Consider the following 25,490-nt stretch of genomic DNA (forward strand, 5'->3'; position numbering starts at 1 on the left):
TAGGATGATATGTGTTAAGAGAAGACAGATGATGTGCTGTGTCCTGGGATGTGGTATTCGGGCCGAGCATTGCAGAAAGTGAATGTGATGTCTCCAATGTGTTTGGGAAAGATGTGTTTCATGTTTGGTGAATGAAAGCATTCCTCTTTTCTTATGGCTTTTGTCTTCCTGCAGCAATGCACACGTGTCACCAACAACTACATACATATGTGCACAAATAGCAGAATGAACCATGTTGCCACCCTCCAGTAAACAGATTTGTTCTAGATGCAGTTTCTACACGGTGAGGTTAGCGGGATCGAGAGGAAAGGGCTGCCTCAGATGACGTGCATTGTGTTTTTTTTGTGCCGCTGTACCTGGGCCCGATAGCTGGCGCTGATATATTCAGTCTGACATGTGCGATAGCCTCACTGTATTCCCTAATTATTGAACAATTTCAGCATAAAATCCGATTTAGCGCTTCAAATGAAGCTGCCTGAAGTCATTTGGCTCCGACCAGGACTTATCTCCTCTGGTGGTTTCATACATTTGTTTTGCTATATTTTCTTCTTTTGTCAGCCTTCCCACTGTACATGCCCTGAAGATTTTTCCAACACTGGAGCCTCATCGTGAGGCGATCGATTCAATCACAGAGCAACATTGCCCCCTGTTGGCCGCACACGGGAAAGGCCATTCAATTGTCACTGACCCAGCTATGATATGTATGCTGGAACCACACTTATCCACTTTGTAGTCACACACTTATCATTGCTGCTGATCACTGACCTTGTTTACCGTCTTATTACAACACTGGCATCATATTAACATCTTTGCATCTTTAGCAAGAAAACACAACACAGTCGTTTGGTGCAGGTATCCCTGGGTTGAACACCTTAGCTCACAGACGTCTCACTGAATAACACAATACACCTCCACCTTCTCAGCAGATTGCAGTTATAGTGATGTGGAGATATACTGCAGTATGATTGCATGGGGCCGGTTCTTTCTTCTCCTTGATTGCTGTCATTGTATGTAGCAGCTGCTGCTGGTGCACAGACCTTCAGAATAAAATACCTCAGCTTCAAACTCTAGAAGGACGTTTTGAACCATCTTGTAAAACCATGAAAAAACATAAAAAGTCAGTAAAAGATGTTTTTATGAATCGATTTTCTCTGGGAAACAATTCTAGAGAAAAACAGGGTTTATCATCAGAATGACGACTGACGTTGGTTGTGTTCAATTATTTCTCTGTAATTTTTCCTTGTTTAGCTTATATGGTATTGATGAAGTAGAAAATAGGAAACTGTGTCTGATGAGAATGAGCTACTGTTCACAATACATCCCAAAAACCTTTTGTCATCATTTAAAATGTATTACAACACCTTTGATTTATCTGTTTGTGATATGGAGCCCTTTCTCTCATATATTTTACCTTACCTTTAAAATCAGCCTGATGAAAGCCCGCTCAGAAAGGGTTAAACCGAACATCCTATTGCAATTTATTGTAATTCAGGCCTTGCTGATGACTTTTGGCATTTGCACAGAATATAAAATGGAAAGCGAAATTAAATTTGAAAATGCATAGTGCTGAGAATAAATGTTGACTGCCTGTGCCAGTGTTCTTTCCCACTGCCTCTCTCTATTAACCAAAGGCGACGCATTACAGGCAAAAAGCTCTTTTTTTTCAGTCACTGGTCAATTTTGATATTTCTGGCTATTTTGCCTCTGTAAAATGTCATCGCTCAACACGAGAAGAAAGGGCTGTGTTCTTAAAATGTGTTATTTTCTCCTCATACTTGGAGCCAGAAATCTTCACTTCAGTTGCACTTGCACACACCAAACCTTCCTGTTTTATTTTTTTCTGTATTCCAAATGTTTCTACTGGGAGGTGTGTCTATACATGATTCTTGATTCATTTTATTCCTGCAAACATTTTGGAAATTCATTTTCTTTTACGGTTGTTGGAAGTAGTTTTCTGATTCATGGAGTGATAAAAAGAAATATCCCAAATTCTCTTTGCAAAAAGCTTTGACTTTTATTTCTGTTCTGGATGCATATTTCTGCATATTTACATATTGATGATGCCTCGTTTGCATAAACTTAAAAATTCACATGGCTTGTGTTACAAAAAAATAAACTTCTCTTTATGTAAGGGATCCACAGGGAGGGTTTATGGTGATGTTGAAGTGTGGTGCCTGTGAGAAACCCTGTATGGTAGAAAGTGTGTTTTATCCCATTTCCTGCCATTTTGCTTCGAACGCCAGAAATTACACAGGTCCCTGCTATCTGAACATTTGTCCTGCAAGAAGTTATTTTTCACGTGTGTGTTTGTGTTGGTCGTCCCACTCATTTAAGTTAATAAAACTACACGGGTGATACTTGGAGCTAATGCTGAACCACTGTGGCCAGCAGCACATCAAATGTTTGATTTAATATGTGTGACTTAGCTGGAGATAATCCACCCAGCTACGTTTTCAAGCTGCTGGCTGGTCCCCTCCACACGCGTGCAGCTCCTCAGTTAATTCACCGCCTGCGATTCACAGCCACCTGCTCAGAGCCTGATGTGGTCTCACATGTTACGTGTTCGATAAAGGTCCTCAGGGTCTAGATGTTGTTTTGCACAGTACCTACATATTAGGTTTGAAGCTTTTGAACTGTACGTGTGCACTAGACAAGGATATTACGGGCAAGTTTAATATAATACTATATACTATACTAGATTATGTAGCTCTCTTCTCAACAACGCAGTGAAGTTTATTGTTTATTGCTTGGATATGTGTCCTCTCTGTTGTTAAACTGTTTTTAAGTCTGGTGGTGTGTGCAGCCCTGCTTCTGTACCGTCTGTGGTCCATATAGTGGTAGATGTCCTGAATTGGCGGGAGTCGGTTTCCACTCTACCACATTTTTACAGATTGAATTAAAACCTCATTGGCTGCACGTCGGGGGGAAAAGTTACCGTCTGCTTGAACTTTAGACATCATCCAAACTTAAATGGATGAAATTATTAAACGTCACGGTACATTGTCCACCTTGTGTCGTGTGTCCAAGTACTCAATGTACAATATACACAGCATATATGTGATTACAGCATTTTGGTAATTTATGATCCCTTTTACCTCCATCCGATTTCAACCTTACATCAAATAAATCATTTATTGATTTTTATTACTTATTGTGTGAAATTTAGAAAATGCTAGTGAATTATTTATCAGTGTGTCATGAGCTCAGGGAATTAAGGAAATAGCACCTAAGTGAAAAGTGACGGAACCTAAAGCACAGTCCTTCTCGTGCTACTCTGTACTGTTTACAGTCTATTCCGCAGCCTCTCAGCACAAACCACTGGTTTACACATTGCTTAAACACACTACAAACACCAGCACCTTCATCACTGTGATTCATTGGTGAGTGTATGCAAAGCGAGGCTGAATCAAACTCAGCAAACCATTAAAGTAGAGCAGATTTTGCATAGTGTTGTTCATTTTTTTTGTCTAAAGCATCTATGAGACTTCAATAAAATATTGAAATTGTTGTTGTTATTCAAACACTTCCAATACGCACTGTGTATAATTAACTGTAATTTATAATCACACAAGTGCTTTACTGGTGAACATTATTCATTTATACAAATCAGATTTTTTGGGAATGGTTTATTAATCAAAATGGATATTCTGGTTGTAGGAGCCTGTGCTTGACTCTTAAACAGGTTTGTAGCAGCCTTGACTGTTTTGCATGTCAAGTATCTTTGTCTCTGTACGACTGCGCTCCGTTTTTGTGCGTGCACATTTGTGATGCAGATGTTGTCTTGTTTATTCTGTCCGTCAGAGGAGCTCATGAGATGAGAGATGAACATCCAGCCTCTGGCCAAACTCTAACTTATGACTCCAAAGAAAAAAATCCAACAGAAAATAATTGTGCCCAAATTGAACCGGCAAACCCATCACCAAAAAAAACCAAACAAAACATAAAGCATTAGTGGTGGGAGCAAGAGTCTCCTGACATCTTAAAATCTGCACAATTATGCTTTTGAGTGATCCTGAAAATGCATTTGAGTCTTTGAAATATTTCCAAACCAGTAAAAACAAGCTTAATATTCAAAATGTGTATTTACTATAAGAGAAATGGGGACGTTCCGCTCTATTTTCTCCCCAACTTCCATAACCTCTTTTGCATCTGATCATGTTCCACTGAGGCTGTGATCCAAGAGAGTGGGGGAAAAAAGAAAGAAACTTTCAGGCACATATTTAGTTACAGCATTAATTATCGCTTGCTCTAATTGTGCTCTGTGTCCGTCTAATTAGTTTGAAGGCATGGATTTTACAGCAGTCAGTGTGTGGGAGGGTCATGTTGGGAACTGCAAATTAGGTCTGGGGTCTTGCTGATGAGCCGGGGGCATTGCAAGAGATAGCAGCCAGCCCTGTGGCCAGATGAAAGAGATACAGTGTGGGCCTCTAATAATCTCTGCTGCAACATTAGGAGCTCAGGTCCTCCCCCTCCACGCCCCTCGTCTGAACTCCTGCGTGGTGCTGTGTTTCTGTATTAGGTCAAGAGAGCCGGCTGCATGAGCGGATGTGGACACGGATGGTAAAGCACTGTGAGGTGTATTCATTTGTCGTAGAAGTCAGGTTCTTAGTGGACGTGCGTCTGTAGCTGGGTAATCAATTTTCTTTGTCTTTAAGAACATTTGTACATGAGAGGTTAACCTGCCGATCTGATATGAGTAGATATTGTAGTTTTCATGAAAGATTTGTTGTATTCTGATTGTGTGAACTCTCTTAATCCTTTTACTGGTTTAGTATTCTCTGCAGAACTGTTAATAAGTGGTACGAATAATGAATATGTTTCCTGGAAATATCTCCTCATCATGCAGTTATCATTTTGTTACTGTGTGCACTGATCACATCATCCTCATCAGGACGAGGTTTATCAAAAACAAATCATCACATACAATACGATAGGCCTAATGATAGTAGTATCATAAATAAACACATGAATAATAAGAGTAATAAGGTTAAGAGACAAAGTCACCTAACAGCCCATCATATGTGACTACAAGCCTGACTAGAAGTAAATCCAAAGGTTGAAACCTGATCAGTGAGGGATAGATAAGATTTCATGTATGCTATGTAATAATCAAAGAGAGTTAAAGTATTCTTTAAGAAAAGTGAGTAAGTAAGCTGGGCAACCTTTTATCTGTCAAGGGCCATCTTAAATTTTATCCTCCTTCGAGGGCCACACTAAGTTATTGTTGATTATTGACACATGACACTGGACTCGCTTGCCTTTCACTTCCAAAAAAAATAACTCTCAGTAATGCCACATAACCAGTAATGTTCATGTTACATGCGTGTTGCCAGAAAGTTTTGTGATGTGACCCAGACAGGAAGGGACCATCCAGACGCCTGACACTAATATGTTGCGTTATTTTCTACTATCGCTGGTAAAAAGTCTTTGTTGTCTGGTTTGCTTTTTGTTTTTTAAAGTTTTTTTGTATTTATTATTTGCTGAACATTCTCCACCCGGGTCTATATTAAAGAGCAAGGCTCTGCTCGTATAACTGTTATTGGTATTGGTTATTTTTATATAATAGTGTCATGGACCAAAATGTACCCAGCCCGGTTTACAAGACAATAAAAACTGTAACAAAAAAAAAACAGGTGCCATAGCAGAATCACAGCAAACGAACAGACACAGCTTTATACATGTTAGACCACAGAGCACAATCCCTCTCCTGAAAAACATATGAAACCAACTTTGGCATTGACGGTGCCTTAAACACATTAAACATGAAGTACTTTCCTGCACTGTTTGTAGGCATTTAACACTTTTATAAAGGATTATAAATACAATTATATGGATATAAAAACTCACAAATATGTACTGGGGGAAGCTGCCTTCATTTCCAGGGAATGTCAGAGCTGTTGCGCCTTTTTAGTCCAGAAAACCAACTGAGAATTTACAAAACCACAGGAGTCCAGTGAAGCAGGAATTGATTTCTTAGAATCTCTGTTCTTTGTTCTAGTTTAGAGTCTGTCTTAGTCTTTCTATGGAAACACACTGTAACACAGAGCTACACTTTTCAAAGAAGCAAAACAGACAAAGCAAAAAGTAAAAACAAGAGAATGACGCTTTGGAAATAGTTATAATGATAATAATTTTGTATTGTGCATTTACATGTTCAGGCAAAATGAATGGTTAAATCAGCTCTGTCAGAAATGAGCGGACATTCTCCAGCTTTTGCACGTCTGGTTGTTTGTGCTGCTCAATTTCACAAAAACAATAAATTGCATTAGCACAGAAACAGGCAGGGATTTTATGACCAGAGGACATGAAACCACGTGGAGCCTCGTAAAAAGGAGCTGATAATAATGTAGGAATTACTGGAGGCAACACCGAAATTAGTTTTGACTAAGTGTTGATTTATTTTAACTTCAGCAGCAATGTTACATTTCAGACTTTTATTTCCACTGCCCCACAAACCTTTTTTGTTTTCCAGTTATTATTATTATTATTTCCACTATTATTGAGAGAGTGCAACCAAGCTGTGTTCAGACCAGGCTAAGATTTAAATTGTCCTTAAACTCCCAGAACAACTGTTTGCTGTATAGAGTCCAAGTGCAACAGCTTAAGTGTAGTAATAAAAAAATGCCCGGGGGTGAGGAATATATCGCTCTGCTCTTAAAGCTGGTGACAGGTGGATTGGGGGGGAGCTGAGGAGGAAAAGCTCAAAGTAATGGCAGGGAGCAAGGCCGGTGTAATGAGAGTGAGGCCACGCTCCTGACCTTGCCTGACGATCCCACCGTACTCCGTTCGTCACCGGCGGGACGAGGGGATGGGTGAGTCAGTGGGCCAGGATGTGGACAGTAAACGGGGGTGACAGCTGACCTGGCAGCTTTCAATTGGGATGATGGAGGAGGATATGAGCAGCAGGGGACGGGGTCATCCAGAGGTAGATTTTCTCACAGTCGGAGTCTGTCAGGGAGCCACCGGCCTGTCGATGAGTTGGGATGTGGCCCTGAATGACAACGGTCCATGGCTGCTGTGGAGCAGAGACATGAATCAGCTCCACGGTTCCACTGCAGCAGGCATAAAACACCAGAGCACGCAGGTCGGGGACCGACTCCTGCCGTGTATGCAGAAAAACGTTTTCAGCCGAGAAATGTGAGAAGTGTTAACCCCATCTAATAACCTGATGAAGCTGTTAACAGTATGCAAATGCCCGGTTCGATAAGTGCAGCATCCAAGTGCTGTTTGCTGATACTGCAAAAAAAATACACACCACAATCCAGCACTGCTCTCATCTTTTTCTGCTGAAAACAATTCCATTTATTTTGATTATTTACATATATTATACAAAAATGTGAACACAACACTTTGTTTTCACTTTAAATTTGGAATAAAATACTTTTTGGCAAAACACAAAAGGCTTATTCTCCCAAATGTTCTCACACATGTGTTTAAATCCGTGTCACTGAGCACTTCTCCAAAATAATCCACCCACCCGACAGGTGGGGCACATCCAGATGCTGATTACACAGCCGGATTACTGCACAGCTGCACGTTGAGCCGGTCGCAGTAAAAGGCCAAGTCAAATTTTGTGGAAACGTCACAATGCCACAGATGCCGTTAGTCAGGAGGGAGCGTGCAGTCAGCATGCTGATTGCGGGGATGTCAGCCGGAGATGAATGTCCATCATTCCAACATCGGATATGTAAGAAGGCGTTTCAGGGAGCTTGGCTGCACTGCGAAGCGTCTACATGCATGACGAGCACATGTCACCATGCCAGCATATGATCCGAACCAGATACTGAGTCATGAACTCAGAACAATGACCCCCTGTGTTGTTCATTTGTCAAAATCCAGACATGTTCAAGGAACTGATAAAAATAACTCCAAATAAAAGTCTGGATCTTGTGGATTTAAATGTGGTTTCATAAGGGGACTGGAGATATGTGCTTGACTGAGTGCCCATAATTTTAATTAAATTTCTCTAACCTGAACGTTGCATATTAATGTAATAAACCCAGAAGAGTTTATGGTTCCTCGTCATCTTATTAGACAAACCTGGGATCGAGACTAACTTTTAACTTTGCTAGCACCGGTGCCCCTAATGTTTTATTTAGGTGCACCCACATTTTTTCACTCTGCCTTTTGGCACAGCAATAATACACCTATGATATCTTTTCTTGACAGTTCACATATATATTGGTGATTTCTAAGGGGCTGTGTATCACCACTGATTTCCCAAATTGATTCCAATGTTTTTCGACTTCGGATTGGATTCAATATTGATTCAGTTAAGGATATGTCATGGTACCAATTTTGCCTGGATATGAAATAAATTCTCAGAGAATGTTTATTGTTAAAGTGTAAAGTGAGTGCAGGTCAGCAGGAGTGTGGAGGGAGGAAACTCTGGAACTATACAAACCAACCACTGCTTCTGAGCCTGAAACAAGGCGCCAATGGTTTTGTATTAGCAGTCCATCATGGAAACCCTGTACCCTCTCTCCTCTCATCTGTGCTTCACTGTCAGTGTGTCAGTGTGTGAGTTAGTGGGGGAGGGGCCAGCCCGGGGCCTATGTGTGAGTGTAAACTCCACAGAGGAGATGAGATGGAAAAAAAGAGGAAACTTTTTTGTCACACCTCACAGCCCGGTACATTCTCCAGTGTCCTCTACTGTCTCTGTGTCACTTCTCTCAATTCTTTTATGTGAAATTCTCTGCGGAGGACGAGAGCAAAACCCAAATGCTGTCTGCTGAACAAAATGCTGATGCTGCTGTGACAAAACACTCACCTAACTAATCAGCAGATGTTCGCTCGGGAAAAGGAGTCAGCAAGATTAGACTGAAACACTCATAATTACATTCCAACATACTTATCTCCCGTAAAAAGTATCAGTGCTGATGGAAGCCATTTTGAAGAATGATGAAACTTGTCATGGTCCGACTCCCACATGTGGAACATCATTTGACAAATTAGAGGGACAGATAGGAATTTTCAGTGCTTTGCAGAAAAAGGAACTTATCAGTAGTCCGCTGTACGTGTGTGTACGTGTGTGTGTGTGTGTGTGTGTGTGTGTGCGTGCGTGTGTGTGTGCGGGTGCGTGTGTGTGTGTGTGTATGTGCATTGGTGGGTGTGGGGTGTGTGCGTGTCCTCCAGGTGTAACCCAGTTTCTGAGGAGCTCTTTGTTTACACCTGCAGAACTGGGGCAGTCTCCAGATAACTTAAACTAATCAATTAACAAAGATAGCACAAGAAAACACTGCAGCGCAGCACAGCTCTCATGACTGCGTCTACAAATCTACATCATAAATTTATGGCTTTATGAATTCCATGATTTCCTGACAACACCTCTCTGGTCCAGGCTGACTGCATGTTGTTGCCATGACATGTATTAAATTACACACTAAACATAGTCATAGAGCCTGGAAGATGAACCCTGTACTTATTTTGGAGATTCTCTAACATTTGGTTTACCACCATGAGGTTAATGCAGAACTGGTAAGAACTTCACTTTGTCTTGTGCTTTGCTGAATAAACAAATACATACACAACTAGAAGGGTGCTCAGAGATCACGTACCTCCAACAAGGCCCCACGTCCCCCTCATGGAACCACATTTAAATTCACAAGACCCAGATTTTTATTTGATCTGGATCAAATTGCACACTTAGACATCAGGCCCCTAAACATTCCTGATTTTCTTCATTAGGATCCATGAATTATTCACCAAGAAATTAATGTACTGCCTTATCTAATAATTCCTGGATACGCCTGCTGATCCGGGACCACACCAAAATTAATGGATTCTTTCCTGATCCATCTTGCCACCAAGTTGCTAACATGCTAAACTAAGCTGGTTACTAAGATGCTAACATTTAGCACAGAGCTGTGTCTCTATGTGCAGCCTCATGAATCTGTCAGCTGTGTAATTCGTACTCTTGTTTAAATTCAAATCTGCCTCAAACCCCCCAAATTTCCACTGATAAATTACTGACTCCTCTCGCTGTGAGAAATCAAGGGCTGGGTTCAGTCACAGTGTTTGAAATATGACATTTCATCATGTGCTCATTCTGCAAAGCTCACGCTGGCTGCCCAATCCCACCCACTTTATATTCCACACTCACAGCAATTATACTCTTCCTGTAGGACCTCTGGGATTTCAGTCCCAGGGAGCCTTCTCACCCTGAATCTATAGAAACAGGTTAAAAAATAAAAAGTAGTTGGTGATCTTGCAACAAACACATGGGAGTTTGTCACACACCTACTTAGTGATGCACATTTACAGGCTGATATGTACATACACAGTCCTCTGCAGCTGGCCTGTGCACAGGTTCGCTCATAGATTGAAAGCTCATTGAATTATATCTTTTTAATAATGGATGAAGGAGCAGAAAGCAATATTAATTTTCTTTCTCAATCTAGTCTGGAGATTTGGACCTTTGCGATATTAACTTTCAGTTTTGGGCTCGGTACAGAGTCACACTCCCAACTCTAGTATTAATTTTAATTTGACAGAAAAAGTGAAGGACATATTTTGAAATAATTGGCTGACATGAAACAACACCACACCAGTCCTGCTGAAGGAAGCAGGGAGGGAAAAGGTCAAGTCCTTCACTCATTATGCCACAGAAATCTGTTTAACCATCTCTGTCTAGGTGCAGTGGACGTTAGCTTGTTGTCTATCAAATTCAATTTTGAGAGAGTCGGCGGCTGCTACGGCATTCAGGTCGAAGCAATTTCCTGAGGAATACTTCTCACATAACCAAACACAGACTGTTTAAAAGCTCCATCAGCTAAGAACAATTCAGTTTTCCTTTCCATCCCCTTGTTTCAGTCTCTCCACCACCTCGTGGAGCACAACAACATCAATCAATACCATCAGATGCCTTGTTACCGTTTGCCCATTAAAGACGGACAGTGTTCAATGAAATCTATCGGGGAAAGAGGTTATGTCTGCAAAACTATGGCATATGCTCGGTGGGCCCCCGCACCGGATCTCTCCACGGTGTCAGCACTTTCACGAGCAGGACAGAAAAGCTTGTCAGATTTGCCCTTTAGGCTAATCTTTGTAGCCAACTGTTCCATCAGGGAATCATTATGACAGAATGACTAAAATGTCAAATTAACACAGGAGGAAAACGGAGGAATTGCTCAAATGTGAATCACTGTAGGGGTGGGTGCATGTGTCAGTGACGCAGATTAGTTCACTTTGACGTTAGAGGTTCAAAGTAGGGATGAGATAGCGGAGTCCCCGAGGAGACATTTAAGGACACCTAGTAACTTCTAACTACTTACATTAGAAGTCATGAGCAAGATTATTATGATATATTTGAGTTAGAAACCAAAGTATATAAAGACAAAATGTTAAATCGAGTGGCCACTGTGGGCGGGGCTTCTTAGAGCAGGAAGAAGGGTAACGTTTGGAGTTATAATTGTGCCTTTAATTTGAAAGGAATGGAAAATAATGTATCAGCTAACAGTTCCTTGTTCCTCCACTTCATCTCTGCCAGTAAAGTTTTCAGAATTATGTTAAATTGATGTAACTTTCATTGTGTCTTTTATATAAGGAGGCAATTAAGATACTAAAGGTTGAAAATGGAAATCAATGCGTCATTGAATTTTGGTGCATTCACTGACAGAAGCCCTATGATGCAAATCCTGCGGAGTGGCTAGAGGAAACCACACGGGCACTCAAGTGTTGCTGTGAGTCTGTGATATACACACACACAAAAAAATAATTACAGTGGTGTGTTGTGCAAAATTGCCCCAGGTGATATTCTAATGCTAGATTTCAGAAAAGAAACAATGAAAAATAAAATAACAGAATTGAATTTGCTCTGAACTTTGTGTGTTTTTTTAAACAAAGGTTGGTTTAAACAGGAAAAACAGACACGCCATGTTTGAATGTTTCAGCACCATGGAGAGAGAGAGAGCCAGGGTTTGCAAGCAAATACGCACAGGCTTTAACTCATTTGTCTTCATTGAGTCTTTGTTTATCCCACGTTCCTGCTTTAATCTCCATCGTGTTCCTTAAATCGTCTCTGTTGAAATGGACAGAAGAGATGTGAGAGGACGAGACAGGAAGGCAGCGGAACAGAGGAGGCACGTCTCAGAGTCATGAGACGCAGAGTGACTTATGATAGTTGCATTGCTGGATCAGCTGTCACTGGGCTTAAAGTGCTCTGTGGCCACTTTTGTTGACTTGGATTTATTTACTTGTAGCATTTGGATTATGGGATGCACTGCACACATAATGAGAGTAGGAGGGGGAATAATAATACCTCACTTCTCAAATAAAGTGGGTGTACAATACAAGTTATGAGGCAGCGTGTTTGAAGAAGCTTTATTTGTTATGAATACGGTTTCGTTTGAATTTTTGCTCCTAAAAGATTTACTGAAAGTTATTGTATTTGTGGTTCTGCCAATATATTTTACTATTTGAATGTATTGAGAAAAACATCAGATCATTTTTTGTGTATATAAATACAACATCAAGGTACAACATCAAGGTTGTCATGGTAATTGTCGACTCAACTTATTTAGGGTTATATCAGGAGATAATGGTGAATTATGGGATACAAATTCCAATACCTCTGGTGACTGCTTCACATCAGTATAGGGGTAGGTCGCCATCAATTGTGGGTTACGTAAAGAGACAGCCCACGCCCAAGAGTGGATGACGGATTGGCTAATGCGACCAACACACACAGTTGAAATGAGCATGCATGACATTGTATTGTTGCCCAAGGAAAATACATAGCTTGATAAGATGACCCAAAGTCACGGCCCGTCACCACTGAACGATTAACCTCAAAGTGTTGTGTATGCACGACTCAGTGATACGTATGTTAGATAATGTATGACCCAGCTTTTTGCATCTCATATATGTGATGTATTGTGTCTGCAGGAACCAGATTACATCTCAGACAGAACAGCCTTGACATTTTAAATTGAGTTCATTTTGGAGATTCGAGATGTGGTCATTTGTAGAATTTATATAACCACTGTAGGTTTTCAAAAAGAAAAAGGCACATGAGAGAAAAACACAGTCACCCATACAGTAGCCACACTGATTTAGGTCAATGACTGCACAGTATCCACAAAATACACGAAAAAGACACAGTTTACTTGTATCCTGGAAAAGCAGAACTGCATAGATTTTTTTTCTGAAGTAACTCTTACGTGCCTGCCTACTAGATGTCATGCGAACGTGCACCTATGAGCACTCAGGACTGTAAGTGCAGGGACAGAGACCGATCCTGTGACTGCGTGTTTCAGAACCTTGGGAAGAAAACACATGGTGAGAATGTGTGTTTTAATATTTCAGCACCATGGAGAGAGAGGCTGGAACCATGTCCCTTTTCCATATTAATTCTATGTATGATAGGAGGGAGTGCTTTGTTTACACCGGGTAAATCATCAAAAAAAGCTATTCACAAAGACAAGTAGAAATTTGCGTCATTTCGTCTCTTTGTGTTGACACTCTTGTCCCACAAGTCTGTACACAAAGGGAAATGACGGAGCTGCTCCCACTGCAGGAGGAAAAATCAAAGTCAGTAGTAGTGAGTCGTGAGACGGCTTCAGGGAGATCTTGGAAAGCCAATAATAAATTATTAAATATCTGATGGATACTTTTGCTTGCTCTTTATCAGATTTAATTGACAGCTCTATTCTAGAGTGTGCGCATGACTGACGTAGTTTGCATATTTTTTCTGTTAGTGAATAAAAAAGGTTACAATTATTTCTGTGGTACCAATTTTTAATACAGATTTAGATTCAATGAATAAATCACCCGACTTGATACATACATACATACATTTATACTTTTAACACAAGTTGTATGTATATGTTTGATTCTATTTAATCAAATTGCTCTCAAGTTATTGATTTATTCCATCTAACTCAACATGATAGAAAACACAAATGAGACCATGAACTTATGTAATAAAGTTACATAGTTGAAGATAAAGTCAACGATTCTGGCATTATTATTTTTTAGAGAATAAAATCGGTGGATAAATGTGAACTTTATGTAGCACTGATATACTTGAATACTTACTTTATCGATTTAAGACATAGCATGTGGTATCAGACTGGAATGAAATGAATCTCTGGGGACTTGGACCACGGTGAGGTTGAATCAGCCTCCCTCGTCTGTTAGGTTGTCAATTACTATGGATTTTTGTGAAGAAAAAATTATGCAAACCCCATTTAATGAGATCCACATAATAACTGTTCCTTTATCTAAAACTTTACCTGTGTAATTTATCATATACAATTCACATTTTTTTGTAATGTTTGTATTTTGTGAGAATTGTCTTAATTTACTTGATTTTCCCAGTAATATTTGCTCACTTTCTTTTGTGGGATCAGTCAGCCAATGTGATGTATTTCAGGGTGAGCTGAGTGTTCTTTATACTGAACTGGGCTTTATCAAGTGAAACTGCACTTTAGGTTGAAGCCGTGGACTAAATTATCTTTTTTTTTCCAAAGCTGTAAAGGATCTATTTTAACAGAAGGTGTATAAAAGAATGAAACTGCCTCAGTTCATTACAAGGTGAGCATCTAATTTATAAAATTGAGGGTAATGACCAAGTTCACAGAAAAGAATGGAACTATGAAGAACTACAGTTCCAGCACAACAGGGACTCTCCATCCGCTGATTAGGATCACATGCAGCAGTGGAAAATAAGAAGGTGCATTTACTCAAGTACTAGGCTTAAGTGGAGTTTTGAGGTACTTTTTCTATGTTGCAACTTCAGTTTCTAGTTAAATACATCATTACAACTTTACGTACTTGGCATATTTAGATTATTATTGCAAAATATAACCAACAAATACATTATGATGATTAAACGACCCAGGAGTAGCCTTCAGCAGCTCCACCTTTACCACCTGCATTAAAGCAAAACAGGCAGTAATGTAGATAGTTCTTTTGCTTTGAGTTATTTAGTATTTTGTAAAATACATAAATACTTCTTACTCTACTGACTATATGATGTGATCGAAAACTCTGGAAGAGTTGTGAACAACTACCGGTCAAGAAGAAACAACCTAGACCTAGATTATTTATGCATTAATTATCTGTCTGGCCAAATGGCAAATGAGGTTATATTATCATCAACGTCATGTGTTTGTTTGTCTGTTTGTTTATTTGTGAGTAGGATTATGTGAGAAAGCACTGCAACGGTTTGCACCAAACTTGGTGCAGGGATGGTGACTGCCAGGGAAGAACCTATCAGGCTTTAGACATTTTCATCAATTTCAAGAAAATATGCTAATAAAATTGATCTTAATGTACACACACACACAAACATTTATTATCTGACTATTGATTACAACAATTAACTTTTAACAGGACTTCCTAAAGAGACAATAAGGCACTTACAACTAATCCAAAATTCGGCTACAAGAGTTTTAACCAAATTGAAAAAGACTGCACACATCACCCCTGCTCTTGAATTTCTAGGCTGGCTGCCACTAATCCAAAGGATTGATTTTAAAGGTTTACTGATCATTTTTCATATCTCTTAATGGAGCTGCTTCTGAATAAACATGTTAGTTCAATACAACAGTGCAAGACCTCTGAGATCACTGGACACTGGTGTGTTAGTAATATGGAGAAGCAGCATACTCAGCAGTTTGACCAAACTGCCTGATGGTCTTAGGAACGCTCCATTGTTTGCAGTTTTTAAAACCAGGTTGAGAAACCTTTAACTAAACTATTTCATGTCATACCATCATTGTATTTTATTGCATTTATATTTTATCTTCTTACAAATTTCTCTCCACTTTTCTTTAAATGTTCACACTCTTTGTTCTACTTTTACTCTGCTCTTTTTAATCGTTCTCATTTTGCCTTAACGTTGTGGGATAAACCATCTTTAACATTTTTATCAATTTCTAGAAAACACGCAAATAAATTGATTTCAATGTAAACCAAAAAAAACCCCCAGATCTATGACTTTGTACATCATTAATGTTCCTTTTATCTGACTATTATGAGAGCTAGACAGATATTTCTGTGGTTTGTTTGGACCCTGGTTAAGGTGTGCACCATTCTAGTAGTTTCCATCATAAATGAAGTAATTGATTTTTTTTTTACAGAATAATCAGAATGATAAACTGTCCAAAAGCTGTGATTTACATCTATCTACAAACAAACAAGTGATCACAGCCACATTAGGAGGGGGGGTGACTCCACCTCACATCCGTGTTTAAAAGGGAAACACGTGCTGATCAAGTGTTGTCCCGCTGTGTGAACACGGATGGATGTGTGCACGGAGCCGAGAGATGTCATCCTCACTACACCTGTGCTGCCGCCTCCTGGACGGACGCGACTCCTTCGCAGCGACTCAACTATAAGTGAGCGGACGGTTTATGAGCCCCGCTCAAAGCGAGGGAACCACACACACGGAGCGGGATGGCGAGGACAGTGCAGCCGCACCTCGGCGCTCTTCTCCCCGCGGTGCTCTTACTAGTGGCCGCCGCGTCCGTCCTGGGGACCAGAGGCGGCGCGTCGCCGGACGACGAGAGGGCGACGAAGGAGAGCGACGCGGAGACGCCGTGTGAGGTGAAGACAGTCACCGTGTCGACCCTGCCCGTGCTCCGGGAGAACGAGTTCAGCTTCACCGGCGGAGTCTCGGGGAGCGTGGCCGGAGGAGGGGGCGCCGCCGGAGCAGGTGGTGCCGCGGGCGGCGGAGTTGGTGGAGGAGGAACAGGAGGAGGAGGAGCGGGAGCGTCGGGAGGAGGGGGGGAGTCCCGGCTCCTGTTATTCGTTAGGACAGACCTACCTGGGCGAATCTCCGTAATGGATGATCTTGACAACACAGCGCTCCCCTACTTCACACTCGGTAAGAACTGCTGTGGCACTGTGTCTCCCCCTCCTCCATGTTGATAACCGGTCCACCGAGCTGCACATTTGTGCGCAGAGGGACCAGGCGCACTCCACACTGGCAGGACACGTTCACCCAGAGCCTCATTCCCAAATCATTCCTTCATGCGCCTTGGTGGGGGTGTCACCTATCCCTGCTTCCATTGAAACTCTTAATGTCCAGCCTGCATGACACCTACAACCCAACCTGTCAGTGCAGGGTTTCATTTGCAGTAGATTTGGCTGGAAACGCTGCTGCTCTGAACCAGGCACCACTCATGTTTAATTGACATTTCACCCTCTGTCTCCTCACTTACCCTCCTTCTGTATGCTTTTCCTATTTTGTGGTTTAATGTGATTATAGCTCAAAATTTCATGCACACACTAAGGACGGTGCTCCAATCAAGGAATGCAATTTGGCCCTGCAAAGATAGGCATGAAATTGGCAATTTATTTCATGCCTCACACATGCCTTGCTGGTTGTATTATAAGTTTCGCTAGAGGAAATATTTGGCTGGAGTTTGCAATTGCTGTCAACATTCGGCCATAAAGCTTTTAAGAAAAACAAACCATCTTCCTTTTGTGTGTGTGTGTGTGTGTGTGTGTGTGTGTGTGTGTGTGTGTTTAGTCACACATGCCCAAGTGAATCATAACGGCACAACACTTGTATCTGACAGGTCATTTGAAGTTTCACAGTGAAAGCCGTTCGTTTTAAAAACGATCTTGGGAATAGCATCACTCTGCCTTTACAACAGCCAAAAAAACGATATTTGTAAGAGGAGCAGACTATGCATGAAGGGAGCTTGCTTACATAGAGTGATGTGCAAGATGGATGTTTTCATACTTGCTCCTTTGATGTGTGAGCCAAGCAACTGTTTTTCTGACTGTGCATTGGTGCAGATGGTGTGCGGCACACGCTTTTGTTTGTTGAATACAATAAACCACGCATGATAGCAAAGTGTTGTATATCTTCCAGTCCCCAGTCAGTTCAGGGTTTATACTGTATTGGCTCAGTATGATAGAATACCTGTTAAAAGACTTGTTGGAGGTACAGAAAGTAATGTGAGGCTATGGAGAAAGTCCACGATAAGCTCTCATTACTTCAATTTTCTGACTCTGGCTTGTTTTCTTCTTTTTTTCCCCTTAATTTCATTTCCTGTATGGATAGTGCTGCGTTAAAGCTAAGGCAGGCAGGCAGACAGGCTGAGGGCTGGAGCATTAAGCTAGTAAATCACTTTCTATTCTCATTAAGGACAGCCGTTGACTGGTGAGAAAGGCCTCTCTGTCCTCCCAGTCAGCCAGCTAGCAAATTTGCTGCTTCACCCTTCCAGTGCATGACTGCCTGCTGAGGAGGGAGGATGAGAAAAGGGGCTTTAATGGCTCCACGTGTGCAATAAACATCAAAGCCATGATGTGTGCTCTTCATTCTGTTAGAACACAGGTTGAGATATCAAGTCGTTGGAAATGATGTCCTGAAGCAACATTTGCCTGAGTTGACCTGGAAAGCGTCACACTTACATTGGCTTTAACAAGGCTTTTAACACATTTTAGCTGAATCGGAGACAAGTTTGACATTGAAGACATAAATGACAAAAATGTGCTTTCCTGCAAATGGTGTTTCTTCAGTCCTTGAAAGAGGAGCATGCTCATTCATGCAACTGAACACATTGTGAAAGGAAATAATTCCTTTAGTATAATAGTATAGTAGTGAATCATGTGCTTCCCATTACTAAACAGAAATTCATGATATTAAATATCAATTCGAAGCACCAGAAGCAAATGGTGATGTGAAAACCCTGATGTATTGTATGATATGTAGCAATGGTGGGGTTGAGGTATTGCGGTTCACTTGTCCTGTGTGGTTGTGGTTGTTAGCATGGCGGTTTTGGACTCTGGACTTTTGATGTCACCTGTGCTTTTGTTGTATTCAGTATTCAACATCACAATGCATTAGGTCATCTTGAAAGCTTTTGTCTTGATGGGAAGTATTAGTTGCAGAGTTCTTCTTGTCAAATGAATTGTTGCACCCAGCATTGTAAATACACACAGTGTTGTTGATTTAGTAGAACCAAATGAACAAGCTGAATTACAAACTCAGTGAATTTTTATCATCAGACATTTGTTGCATCAATATTCCTCCCCATCGTTTTCTCCTTCCTATTAGAATTGTGTGTTCTGATGCTGCAGAAATCCTAAGCCTCTCTAAACACACACAGATGTTGTGTTGCCATTTTCCATTTATTTAATTTGTATATTTTAATCCACTCAGCATTGTCTGTATAGTGGCTGTATGGTATTTACACTGTATTTGATCAGGGCAAACGCTCAACATTATCCTGTTCTGTTATTTTAATGTCCATTTTCTGAAACTTTCAAAAGTTGCTGACATCAGTTCAGCTGTTTTCAGGCATGCACCGAAGTCCAGACATTTTTCTGAAATTTAACCCAAGGGGCTGTCTGTGAGAATGCAGAGGCCTGGTCACTTGCTCCAAACATTTTTTGGAACAAACCAGTCCCCCAGTAAAATGCCTGAAAAATGTATGAGTGAGTTCATGTGAGAATACAGCAGGGAAACGTCTACTGTGAGCAAGTTGTCGTGTTGATGTTGACATTTCGAAACGCCTACGGATGCAAAAGTAAAAAGAAACAATATAAATTATACAATATGAAACGCTGGTGTCGACATGCTGTAAAGAAAAACGTGATTTCTGCAGCGGAATGTGTAACTCATGTTTTTATCTCCTGCATGTTCTACCCAGAGGTCACCCCTCACTGTAATGATCGATTGATATTTTCCTGTTGTTTTGAATGTGTCTGACCCAGAGAATCTCCTGCTGCTCTCCTCATATGTGAAAGGCAAACATATTCCGGGTGTTCATGTCCAAAAAAGTCTTCACTGTGGGAAAGAAAAGTAAATAAATGGCTCTGACAACACAGCTATTGCTCCCTGTAATAGTTGCATAACTAAAGACTCAACGTCTACTGTGATTCCACAGAATAAACCTATTCAAAGCTAAATTGGCCCACAGACACCAGAGTCTCATTACACTTGAGACACCTGCTTGTTTTTTTCCCCTCTTTGTTTAGTGAAGGATATTTTGACCTTTTCATGCTCAAAATAATTCAATTGGCATTTTTTTTTGCAAGAGATTAACACTTTCCTATTTTTTTCTTTCTCTATTTATTTACTACTTTGCTTTGATATGTACCACCGGTGAGTCATCAGTGGGTGTTTAAGGCTGAGCTGCACTCGACTGACCTGTTAAGTTATAAACCAGGCCTTTCACAGAGATGTCTCAGTGGTGTCTCTCTCCTTTAATAACTACGTTCACCCCCTATTTTTAAAAGGAGGGGAAATCACACCACAGAGATTTAAAAATACTGTGAATCTACTTTATTAGCCGACTGACATCCAAACCATAATGAGCATAATCTTGCGTCTCATTTAACGATGCTGTCAGATGTCCGATTGCATTTGGCTGGAGTGCAACAGTGGATCCAGCCCTGTTAATGTGCATGTCTGTTGCTGACTGCCTCAGGAATGAAGTAAAAACATTGGTTAGGCAAATTCCTTGTGCCTGAGTGATCAATTCTTGGCTGGATTGAATGTTCGAGTTTCCCCACTGGCTGTTGATCGTTTTAAAAAAGAGTTGGGGCCCACAGTTATTACATCATCAGGGGGGAGTTGACAGACAGCATTGCAAACTTTATTGACAAAAGTTACTTTTTGGACAAACTTAAATTATTTTCTGTCGAGAGAGTCGCCAGATATAAGTGAGGTTTGGCTTTACCTCCAAAAGGACACCTCTCTGTGGTACAGCTGACATAGTCATGACTGGTGTTCTAACTTTCTAATTTTACATGTAAAGGAAGCAGAAACCAAAGCACAGCAATTGTCTTTAACTTATGTATATGTTGATTTCTGTCAGACAACGCTGTGATTATAAAACAAGGGTTTTAGCTGTGCAGAGCAGCAGCTTGCAAATGGCTCAGAAGTGGTTGCAGGTTAACCTATATTATCAATTGGCTTCATTCCAGGTTGTTTTTCATGCTTGTTTCTTTGTGTAACAGTGCAATGACATCATGAACGGGCCAATTAACATTTTTGCAAGTGACATTTGGTAATTTTCTGTGTAGTTGATAAATAGTAATGGGAATTTAGGCACTAAACTTTTTTATACTCAATGAGAGCAGAGGTTAGATTACACCTGTCCTTAATTTTTTTTCTTCCCCTATACTGCGCAAAACATTTTGTCCTTTTTGGCTTTGAATGATTCACTCTTTTGTAAAGTGACATCTAATATCACAGCTCCTCACGTCTCCTCAATTTTTGCACATTGATCATTCCGCCATATACCAGGTTTTGACCTAGTCTTGTTGAACAGACGTCAGAGGTTAGGCAAGGGGGGAAAAAGGACAGCAAGTCCCCTTCCCGGTGTGGCCTGTCCGCTCAGGTTTGATTTATTACCACATGTGTCACATGGAGAATGGATGAGCAGAAAGGGCAGTGCAGAGGAAACAAACCTAGCTTCTTCCCTCCCCTCACCCCCTTCTTATTTCATTTTCTCCTTTCTTTTCCATATGTGCTTAAAAAATAGCAATAACAAAACTATAAGAGATGTCAACGCAATCAGTAAGCACACAACATATTCCTACTCCTGCTTTTGATTTTGTAATGTGCAATGGACTTGCTGGTGTTTTATTGTTTATTGCGTGTGTGTGCGTGTTGGGAAAAGGTTTTGTGATTATATTCGAGGAATTAAGTGTTTAACTTTTGAGCTTCAGGGCTTTCACTTTAAAAAAATAGTGTTTTTCAATGTGGTTTTTAGTCTGAAACGTGTAAGAAGTGTTGGTAATGCAAGATTGTAGCATCACACTTTGAAATTCTAGGGAGAGGGTTCTATGCTGCTACGCTTTGTCACACAAGATAATTTTCTTTGCTCATTTTAAGTGATGTGGGACTGTGTGGAAATCGATACGTTTAGCAACATGGCTGACTCGGTAAACACCTCATTAGGAGTTCACCTTTTTTAAAACATTCAGGCACTTAACTGTTCAAGTTTCTCCATGTCCTTTATTGTCTCTGATTATTGTATTGCACAAAATCTTTGATGTTGATTTTCCACGGCATCTTAATCTTTTTTTTTTTTGCGCATCTTATTAAGCTCTCACACATCAACTGGCCTTTTCCTCTCTTTCAGTCTCCCCTCTCTGCCCTGCTGTATCTTTCTAAGTAGGAGGCACAGCAAACCCATGCTCGCTTAGAGATGGGAGATTAAAGGCAACAGTAGTAAAGTGGGAAAAAACGCTTGTACTGGAGCACTCTGTTCCCTGTGGCACAGAACATGTACACACTGCACAGCATCTCAGTCTTATGTCAGGGGGCTGAGCTTAGCACTGCAGGACAAGCAATGAAGAGGGGGCAGAGGTCATCAGGAGGGGTGGGAGTTATTACATGGTGTGGAGAGCTGAGATGGAAGTGTGAGTTGTCCTGCTGCATGAGGTTTTGTGAGAATTTCCTCGGGAATACCATAAACAATCCTATCCAACTGATATATTGAGGGTGTTAAAGAGACCATAGCAACTAAGATCCATGATGGAGCCTGTGCAGTTCATCAAATGGTCTATTTATTATCGTTTGACCTCCTATAATAGACCTACAGGAGGCTGCCTTCTAAAATGAATCTCTCCCACATGCAGTCCCATTCATGGTGTGAATTCTGTTGCTGGCCAGTCCCCCTATGTAATGCCCTTCCACAAGATTTTCAGTCATCTCTGTGGGGTTTTTCATTAAGCATAGTGAATTTTTCAGGTTTACAACAGAAAAGAAAGTCCACATTTGGCAAAATGGCCTCATACCTGCTTTTAGTCATAAATATTATTCCATTTCCATAAATTCTGGTTTCATTATTTCTCATAGTTATTAAATTGGTTTAAAATCTGGTGGCTGTGAAGGTGAATAATTCATCAATTTCATTCCTTCATACTTCCTAAGCTGTTTTTCATATAGTCAAGCAATGCTTTTTTAACTGACAGATAGGGAAATTCATGTGATGTTTAACAAGCCAAATTATCCCTGAGTGCAAATGAGGGCTTACTTATCTCAGCATCGGTCTGGGTCAGCAGTTGCCTGTACCATGCAGACAGCTCGACCTAGTGTACAGGATGAAATTAGTGCTCGCTCTGCAACTACCTGTGGTGAAGTTGTAGAAGGAAAAACAAGATTGCTTGATTTGAATTGTTGACTTTCAGGTGGCAAAGCTTTTGGACGTGTTGCGCTTAATTCAAGATTCTGTTAATTTATGTGTCCATGCAGTCAAATTGCTAATTTCTTTGTTCTTTTCGTTAACATTTGCTTTTACATCAATTTATGAATAATTCAGAAAATTCAAGAAACCTTGAACCTGCTTGGATTTGAATACATCTGTCCCCTGGCGTGATGACAGGCATTTTAGTGCCATATCTGATTGTAGTCTAAATACGCTGGAGTTTTATAGAACAGCATACAATCTACTGTAGAAATGCTTCACCTCACTGAATTGGGAACGCTCTGATGGAAAGCAGATCTGTCAGGCAGAGAGTGAAGACTCGTGCTTATTTAGCTTAATGGTGATGGACCTAAGTGGTCTTTCAAAGGTTGAGTGAATTGTGGTCAGTGACCCGTGCTGGTTGCTCTTCTTTGCGGAAACATTACTTTGAAAAGCCTTGTTAAACCACCAGTGTCACTTCTCCTGCCTTGTGGCAGTGGTCGACAGCTTTGATGTCATGATAATCATTTGTTCATTACCATTGCTGAGAGGCGCATTGTAGATGTCTTTGACTAGACGAACAAAGAAGTTTATGTAAATATCCCTCATGAATGCACACGCTTGGTTTTACTTGGCTCTCTTTCTTCTGTGTACAATTAATACGTTTCCCCCTGTTTTATTAATTGGCAAAGCAGATCAAAGATATTGTTCGGCTAATGGGTGATGGCAAATTCAGTAGCTCTTGTTTTTGCTTTTTCCTGTTTGTTCATTTAGCCACTGTGTTCAAAATGAGTCAGCTAAGATGCAATCGCTTTGGTGATTTACTGTCAATATGTACTGTATGTAGAAATGGGTAGATCCTGATAAAGTGTTTATCCTGCCTTATACATAAACATGAGGTCTGTTGTCTGCTGCATCAAACAGGTTAGGTCTACTTATACTTCTGTATATTTCATTTAAAACCTAATGGCTAATTCTGATAACTGAAATCTGAGCCGAGTATGCTGGTTGTTGAATGCATTGTGTGCTATTGTAGCTAATGTTGCCATTGCATTTTACATGGGGTCTCCTTTATGCCTTTAAAAGCTTTCAGTATCAGGCTGGGGCTCTCACTGGTATTATCATGTATCATGTCTCTTTTCATGAAACCTGTAGTTTGCATGTATTTACGCATCAGCATTAAAAATCAACCGCAAACGTAGCTACATATAAGAGTTTTGATTGATGATCTATGTCACAGTACTTACCAACCAAGCATTGTTTTATGTGGCTGTAATGCTACAACTCCAAGAGGAACTTGTCTTAATATCTAAAGCTGGAATAATATGGACTAGAAAGCATAGTTTGGATGTTGTATCCAACAAGAGGGCATGTTGCAAGCAGATCCCCAAAAGATTCATAACCTCTCTGTTTGTATACTGTAGAGGGGCTTTCTGGTCCATACACTGAATGTATAATGTGACACTGATTTATAAAAGCAATTCCATTTAGTTGCTCTTTTTGCTCCTTGGGCTCCTCTGGTGTGTCCCCTTCCACATAATAGAAGGCCCCATGTGGCAAAAACTGTGTAATGCATTTGCTCTCTTAGTAAAACACGTTTTATAATGCAAGCCAGACATTTAGTGCTGGGGGATTTTGGGTGAGATCTATCAACTTGCACGCAGTATCTTTAAATGCTAGCGTAATATGTAGCGGTGCTGAATATTTTACGAAGTTGGAGTTTGCTAACATCTACTTGAGGTCATCATCTGTGCACAAAATAGCAATTGCATCAAACAAATTTAGTAAACTGCAGGAGGGACAAACATGACCTTTCAAACAGAGCTCTGGTTTGATAGAATAGAAGACAGGGAATGAAAGGGCAGGTTGTTTTCATCAAATGTTAATTGGATAAAGAAACAGCATTGAACGCACATCTCTAAAATAGTAAAAAATTACCATTCATCTGATTGCTGTAGCTTATTAACAGATGGCCATCTGTGTGCATCTCTCTAAAATCAAGTAATTTGGATTTCTAACCCTTGCACAAAATAGAGGCTGTATTCTAAAAGTCAATTTCTATCATTCTGTTGTGTGATTTGTTTTGTGGAGTTCATGCTGAGTTCAGGGTTTTTTTTGAAGGTTTTTTTTTTTTGACTCTCCACAGCTTCTATCAGAATGTGATATTTTTCTCTCTGGGTATTTCCCTATTTAAGTTGGGCAGATCGATACCCATGTGCACCATCCTGGAAATTGAGAACAAATCCTTTTTTTTTACATTGATACCAAGTGTTTTCTATGACAAGGATTTGCTTTATAATTGGGGATTGGAATAATAGTTGATAGATGATGGTTACATAGAAATTGTCTCCATTGACTTCTCATTCACACTGGCACATTTAGAAGCAGAGA

General features: G+C 40.5%; 1 protein-coding gene across 5 annotated transcripts in view; it reads left to right on the forward strand.

Moving 5' to 3' along the window:
• LOC109626304 (astrotactin-2) overlaps positions 1–25,490 on the forward strand; it is a 261,841-nt gene that overhangs the window by 16,108 nt on the left and 220,243 nt on the right. For 2 of the 5 annotated variants that reach the window (XM_020082104.2, XM_020082105.2), the window contains exon 1: positions 15,451–16,831. The exons of 1 other annotated variant lie outside the window; for it this stretch is intronic. In XM_020082104.2, coding sequence (XP_019937663.2) covers positions 16,402–16,831 — 430 coding nt within the window. In that variant the 5' untranslated portion in view covers positions 15,451–16,401. Of the gene's footprint in view, positions 1–15,447; positions 16,832–25,490 lie in introns of those variants that run through there. 2 more of the 5 variants (XM_069513215.1, XM_069513213.1) reach the window with 2 other exon arrangements.

Source organism: Paralichthys olivaceus, chromosome 18 (assembly GCF_024713975.1).
Source record: "Paralichthys olivaceus isolate ysfri-2021 chromosome 18, ASM2471397v2, whole genome shotgun sequence".
Classification (NCBI taxonomy): domain Eukaryota; kingdom Metazoa; phylum Chordata; class Actinopteri; order Pleuronectiformes; family Paralichthyidae; genus Paralichthys; species Paralichthys olivaceus.